A 7,802-nucleotide genomic window follows, 5' to 3' on the forward strand; every position below is an offset into this window, starting at 1 on the left:
AAACTGCAACTTCAATCCGCAGAATAACCACCCACGATATCCTCGAAATCCTCACCATCCACTGCAACCACATAATGCTCATCATTCCGAAGAGGCACCGTAGTCTAACAAACCATCAGACTCCGGTACCTCAACTAAAGAGAAAAATGAAGTCATTATATGTGACAAATGTCATAAAGAGAATCACTTTGCTAATGACTTAAAAGCTAATATGGTTAAGGACAAGGCATTCTACCTTAGAATGGCCCAAGAGAAGGAAGAGAAAGAAAAGGCAAAAACGTATGTTGCTTAAGCGAAGACGAATCATCAAGAATGGTCATCCAGAGATGAGGATGAAGAATTTGACAACAACAAGAGAAAACGGAAGATCTGCATGATTGCAACTGTTGAAGAAGATGGATCGACAAATTTGCAGAGGAATTACTACTATATGGACAAACACGGCACCCTCAGCATCGCCGAACAGGTAAAAATGATGATCCATTCTAATAATTTCAGCATGCATGATTGTGAACCATACTTAGATAAACTTAATGACATGTGTGCTACCGTCCTTTCAGACTACAACAAAACACTAGATGAAAAGAATATAGCGTCCCAAAAGCTATCACGTGAGAGGAAGACTTGAGGATAAGAGACTTAAGGTTGCCATGATAGAAAAAGACTTGTTGTTAGAAAAGGATGTTAGGATGCTGAATGAAACTCAGTTAGATATTGCTTTAAATCAACGGGATCTTGCCCGGAAAGAAATTGTACGTTTGAATCAACTAATAGAAAAGCTTTTTAATGAAACTTAAGCAATTGAAACTTAGTTAACAATGGTACCATAGACAACACTTACAACTAGGGATGGTCCAATGGGTACTCAACCGATGAGAACTCTACTCCCCAGTTTAATGTTGATCGTCCATATGTCCCACCGAATCGTGAGTTTCATTACCCAATTAATGACAAAACATTCCCCGAAGACATAAGATGTCATTTCGGTAGACTTCATGAACTGAGTAACAACTGTGTCTTTGAGGAAATCCTTCCCGAATCCTCGGGTAATCCAAGTGATCAATTACCCATCATTGGCACAATTTGTCCTGATTCTTAGTGATCTTCAGATGTTGATGAAGAAATTATTGTGGAAGGACCATAGTTAGTTGGTAAATGTCCATCCTTGCCTTCCATAAAGTGTCCCAACAAAAAACTATCCTTGACATACTCTGTGGTATTCCAGTCATCGGTACCACATACCTCATTTCTGAACTCATTCAAAGGTTTTCAAGAAACCGCAGTTAAATATTTCAGATTGTGGTTCTCCAAAAACTCAAGCATAATTGGCTTTCAAAGAGGAACTCAGGTCCCGAGGTAAAAAGCGGGATACTAATCTCAAAAACAAAATTTTCAAACAAGCCAAGTTTTCAAATCAAAAGAACTTCGAAAAACCCACTGGTGCCAAAAATCTTTCAAAAAATACGACAGTCAAAGGATCAAACAAAAAGGAATGTACTGTGACAAAAACCTTTTCAGACACTCCTGCAAAATTCCAAAAGAAAGTCACGTCTTTTCAAAAATATTCCTTAAACGATCCAAAGTGGAAAGGTATTTTACCAACTCCTAAACCTTCAAAATGACATCAGGTCAGAAACTAGGAGTAATTCACGTGCCAAAGCTTTTTCAAATCCCAAGGGCACTGTAACCAAACATCACCTAAGGACCGGTCACAAGTGTCCAACCACACCCTCCGGACCATTGACCATGTACGGCGTTTGGATAAATGAGAAAAATCTCTCTTTTGGATTTTATCTGCTAAAAACGTCTTGTCCAATCCAACATCGTAGCATTCCAAAAGTTGTGAAACACATAGGACTAGGTTTAAAAACTGAAATGCAAACTGTTCCCAAAAACCACGTGCATGCATCCATTAAGAAAATTTATTATATGACCTCGGGCTCCAAACTTGTTTGGGTGCCCAAACTAAACCTTTAATTTTCAGGCAATATGCAAGGAAGAACTAGAAGAGGAGTGGTTAATTAATAGTGCCTGCTCCTTGCACATGACTGGAAGGTTAGACTACCTTTGCGACTTCAGGCCAATATGTAATGGTGGACACGTCAAGTTCGGAAACAATGCAAATGGAATCATCAGGGGTTACGGTGTACTAACCACGAGAAGTTTATCAATTCATAAGGTCGGTTACGTAGAAGGTGTCAAGCATAACTTGATCAGCGTAGGCCAACTATGCAAAACTGGTCATCAGGTTGAATTTGATAGTGAATATTGCTACATAATGGCAAATAATAGAAACACCTGCTTGATCAAGTCCAAAGCCGAAGGGACAATGTATCCTTTGGATGTCTCATTGATCATTGGCAAACCACAATTGTGTTTTCTGTCAAAAGCAGTATTCGAAGTAAGCTGGTTATGGCACCGCAAACTAGCTCATCTCAACTTCAGATACATCAACAATCTGGTTACCGAAGAACTAGTCGGTGGTCTCCCAATCTTAAAGTACAGTAACGATACGTTGTGCCCAACTTTTGAGTGTGGAAAACAAACCAAGGGAATTCATCCTCTGATTGTCGATTCTTCAATTGTTGAACTTTAGAGCTACATCATATTGATATCTGCGGTCCATCTACCGTAGCCAGTCTTCATCACAAAAAATAGATTCTGGTTATAGTTGATGACTTTACTCGCTTCACTTGGGTCTTCTTTCTGAGACTCAAATCTGACACACCGCAGATCATGATCAAATTCATAAAAGAAATAGAGCTCCAAATTAATCTACCAGTCAGAAGGATAAGAAGTGACAATGGAACCGAATTCACTAATCAACTCGTGAATAGTTACTTGGTTTCCAAGGGTATCAGTCACAACTTTTCTGCTCCCTATACACCGCAACAAAATGGAGTAGTAGAGCGTAGAAATCGCACATTGGTCAAAGCAGCTACATCGAAGTTAAACTTTGCCAACCTTCCTCTTTACTTCTGGGCAGAAGTAGTGGCAACTGCATGCTGTGTTCAAAACCGAAGAATCATTTGCAAACGTCTTAACAAGGCTCCATATGAGGGTCTCAACAACCGCAAACATAATGTCAGATTCTTCCATATTTTTGGATGCAGATGTTTTGTGACCAACAACAAGGATCACCTTAACAAATTTGCACCGAACTCAGATGAAGGCATTTTCTTTGGCTACTCAACTAATAAGGTGTTGGATAAGGTGTCTAAGTCCATAACTTATTTGGTATATACTTGACCCGACCCGGCATGGTCCATTTGGGTTGCACTTCACCCGAACTAGTTATGGATAATTTTATGAGAGTTGTATACTTACGATTTATTAATATATTATAAGTTATAATATATTAATATAAAGTCATGTTACTTAATTAGTTTTAATCTTGAATTAATTATGAATTAATTTAGTGATTAAAAGGAAGACTAATTAAATCATGGGCTATTATATTTATATAGTGTGGGCTAACACTCATTTGGGAATGGGCTAAGCTTATATGGAAGTCCATGGATGATCCATGGAGCTTTTACCCATGGATCCTTGGAAGAGGAAAAGACATGGGTTATTAGGGTTTCACCCTAACCATGTACACTATATAAACAAGCTTATGTTGCATGAAAAAGACACTAATGTGTGTGTAAGTGTGGTGGCCAAAATCAAGAGTTAGTATACTCTCTCATACATTTTCCAAGTTTGTGGTGATTTGTGATTTCCATTTGAGGCATTCACATTATTGGTGCTTGGCTCTCAAACTCCAAGGAATCAACAATCAACAAAATGTATGTAATTCATCTAGTTCTTTTATGGTTAAAAGTACCCCATGCCATGCTAGATAGGTTATAAACCTTGGAAAATAATATTTTGCATGTATCTTAGACAAACATAGATCCAAGGTTTAATAGGGTTGCATGTACACTTAGGAAGTGTTAGAATGCTCAAAACCCAACATAAGGTGGCCTACAGGATTCTCATTAGACGTATGTTAACGTTACCTAACGGACATGTTAAATGTAACAGAAACGTTACTACCTTGGCTAAGAACCGATCTTGGCCTAAGAGAGCCAAGGCCAGGACAGCAGCTCATTTCTCATCACATGGGAAGAACATTCCATGTGACCTTCTCATTCACTCATAGTCAATGAAGAGGCAACAACTAGCCTGGATGACGCCCATAACTGACGTCACCTGATAGTTAGTTAGCGCGAATACCTCTCCCAGTAAGAGGAGGCCACATTGCATGCTCGCGAGGGATGATCCCCACGATCCGTTAGTAACAGGTACAAAAGGATCTCTTCCGCCTCAAGGAAGGGATCCATCTTCTCTCTCTCAGAAAACTAACTTGATCGTCGGAGTGACATCCCGGGAGAACACCCGGTCGTCCTTTAACGATTCTCTTGTGATTGTGTTCTCAAGCAAGCACCCAAGCCGGATCCAGCGTTCCACATCTAAACCATCTACGAACATGTCACAACATTTGGCGCCATCCGGACGTATCCTCAGAGTGATACATCCAATAGACGACACTGTTTCTCTGTATAAGGGGGATCTAAGACCAGCAGTATTTGGGATGGCAGTAGAAGATCTGTTCAAAACACACGAACCATCCCAGGTGCTGATAACATAGATCCCACCAATCACGATAAGAACAGCAAAACCAGGCCTCCAGAGCAGTTTCCAGCAATTATCATTTGATATCTCACCAAATCAGATAACGATATCATATCCCAATCTATTGCAGACAAATCCATTTGACGGAACTGAGGTTTTCACTATCTCTAACTCCCGTAAGAGGAACGCACATCACCATGCAAAATGCCAGATTGAGGCACTCTCGAGAAACCTACTTAACATCAATTTCTCGAGCAACGACCACAGACCATCAAATTGGGATCCACGAGACCCACTCCTTATATCAGCATTCATTCGTAACACGAAGGTCCACCGAATATACATTGACAATGGTAGTTGCTCTGATATACTCTATAAACACTGTTTCCGGCAGTGACCTGATGCGTGGAAGGAAGGGCTCCAACCCCCAACCGGTGGACCATTAGTAGGATTCACCGGGCATAGCTTGTGGCCACTAGGTACTGTTCGGCTTCCCTTAACATTGGTCAGTCACGACGAAAGGGAACAAATCACAAGGACAGTCGAATTCTCTGTGATCCGATACCCAGCAGAACAAAACATTCTGCTTGGTCGATCAGCAATCGCATTACTGCGTCTCGTGCCATCAATGATACATGGCATCATTAAATTAAGCACACGCCAGGGATTGGCGACGGTCCTCACCACAAGTAACAGAGCACAACATTGCCACCAAATCATAGCCGCCCCACAACTCGTGCGCGCGCAAAGAAATGTAAGGAGGTATGTTCCACCGAGCAACATTAGATAAACACTGAGTATATAGAGCAGCTCGTGCAAATCGACGCTCACTTAACAGAAGAAACTAAGGCACGACTGGTGGCACTCATGAGGCAATACTCCACCGTCTTCGCGTGGAAGCCAACGGATCTGACGGGCGTCGATCGACAGGTCATAAAACACAGCCTCAATATCGCACCTGGTAGTAACCCTATGAAGCAAAAGAAGAGAGGACAGGTGGCTGACCGCAATAAGGCTATTAACATAGAAGTGGCCGGCCTGGTGAGTGATGTCATACTTAGGGAAGTAATGTTCCCAACATGGATAGCAAACCCGATCATGGTAAAGAAAGCCAATGGGGGCATGGCCAATGTGCATAGATTATTCAGATCACAACAACGCTTGCCCAAAAGATTGTTATCCTCTCCCAAAGATTGACCAGAAAGTCCAATCACTTGAAGGTTTCCGATTCAAATGTTTTATCGACGCATATAAGGGATATCGCCAGGTGCAGATGAAGCGAGAAGATGAAGCAAAAACAACCTTCCATACCGAAAAGGTCACCTTCTGCTATCAGAAAATGCCAAATTGGTCGCTGACCAAATTGGTCGGAATATCGAAGTCTATGTCGACGATATGGTAATTAAAAGCCGCAATGAAGAGATGTTTCTCCAAGATGTGGAAGAAACCTTCAAAATGCTAGTCAAAGCGCAGATGAAGTTAAATCCGGCTAAGTGTACTTTAGGAGTCGAGGAGGGACAATTCCTTGGTTATCAGGTGTCCAGGGAAGGGATTCTGCCTAATTCCACCAAAATACAAGAGTTCCTCGAGTCGAAAACTCCCCACAGCCTTTAAGGAGTACAGGAGATCAACGGTAGGTTAACGGCGCTTGTAAGATTCATTGCCAAATCCGCAGAAAAGGTGCTTCCTCTGTACCAAACACTCAAAGGATGCTTACACAAAAAACAATTCAAATGGACAGCCGATGCGGACGTGTCCTTGCAAAAATTAAAAGAAGCACTACATCAACTCCAGGCCCTCGCCTACCCGCTCCCGGGGGAGACGCTACAGATGTACTTAGCAGCGTCTGAGGAGGCTATCTCCTCTGTGTTAGTAGTGGAAAGGTAAGGCAAGCAAATCCCCATTCACTTTGTCAGTAGGGCCCTTCAAGGGCCATAAGTAAATTACTCGACCTTGGAAAAACTGGTCCTCGCCATGGTCTACGTAGTTAGACGTTTACAGAGATATTTTCAAGCCCACAAGGTGGAGGTTCTGACCAGTTACCCAATAAAACAAGTGCTGCTAAGGCCGGAAAAGTCCGGACGCCTAGCCAAGTGGGCCATAAATTTGGGCGAACACGACATCCAATACCACCCTAGAACCAGCATCAAATCCCAGGCCCTTGCTAACTTCCTGGTTGAAATCCCAGATACCATCAAGGGAGTGTCGACGACAATCTCTGTCGACCCACTAGAGCCTGAGGCCAGCAAAGAACTTTGGAAGTTGTACACCGATGGCACAGCAAGCAAAGAAGGCTCATGCGCAGGTCTGATCCTCCAAAGCCCCAAAGGCCAAGAGATTACGTATGCACTGCAGTTCGACTTCCAAGTAACTAAAAATGAAGTAGAGTACGAGGCACTCCTTGCAGGACTAATGCTGGCCAGGGAGGTGGGCGCAAAACAACTAGCAGCTCTCAGTGACTCGTTGCTTGTCATAAACCAAATCAACGGAGTATATGAGGCAAAGGACCCTATAATGCAGAAATACCTAGAAACGGTCTGTAGTTTAGCCATCACGTTCAAAAGCTTTTCAATAAAGCAAATATCTCGGGGGAAAAATGCAAGGGCAGACGCCCTTAGCAAGCTGGCCTCTACCTCATACGATCATCTCACAAAGAAAGTTTTGGTCGAAGTACTCCCGGAAAGGAGTATTCATAACCAGAAGGTCACTACCATATCAGCCCCTCCAGAATGGACAAAAGCATTCGTCGATTACCTGCACCATGGTGTGTTTCCGGACGATCCACAGGAGGCGAGGAAAGTCAAAATCAAAGCACCGCATTTTGCCATAAGGGACAATCAGCTGTACCAGAGAGGATATTTAAGCCCATGGCTCAGGTGCATCTCTAAGACAGACGGGAAGGGAAGGCGTTTCTTGAATAAAGCCATTCCGGGGACACAACGGCATATGAATGCGCTCGTACACTCATAGGCAAGATACTCCACTTAGGAGTATATAGGCCGGATGTGTACAACGATGTCGCAACCTTAACCAAGAAATGCAAGGAATGCCAAGCATTCACACCTTTCCAAAATCAACCAGCCATGCCGTTGACAAGCATCACCAGCCCCTCGCCCTTCCACCAATGGGGGATCGATATAGTAGGACCATTACCACCGGCGCCGGGAGGCGTAAAGTTTTTACTG

General features: G+C 42.7%; 1 protein-coding gene across 1 annotated transcript; it reads left to right on the forward strand.

The window, feature by feature from the left end:
• Window positions 1-6,591: 6,591 nt before the first annotated feature.
• Window positions 6,592-7,587, forward strand: LOC145121757 (uncharacterized). The gene has a single exon (XM_079057457.1). The coding sequence runs from the start codon at window positions 6,592-6,594 to the stop codon at window positions 7,585-7,587; it is 996 nt and encodes a 331-aa protein (XP_078913583.1).
• The last annotated feature ends 215 nt before the right edge of the window (window positions 7,588-7,802 follow it).

The sequence above is a fragment of the Lactuca virosa genome, chromosome 6 (assembly GCF_052849685.1).
Source record: "Lactuca virosa cultivar CGN04683 chromosome 6, Lactuca_virosa_CGN04683_v6, whole genome shotgun sequence".
Classification (NCBI taxonomy): Eukaryota; Viridiplantae; Streptophyta; class Magnoliopsida; order Asterales; family Asteraceae; genus Lactuca; species Lactuca virosa.

Bases quoted from the DNA above. Each gene is read 5' to 3' on its own strand.
- LOC145121757 (XM_079057457.1), top strand. From the start codon at position 6,592: ATGGTCTACGTAGTTAGACGTTTACAGAGATATTTTCAAGCCCACAAG.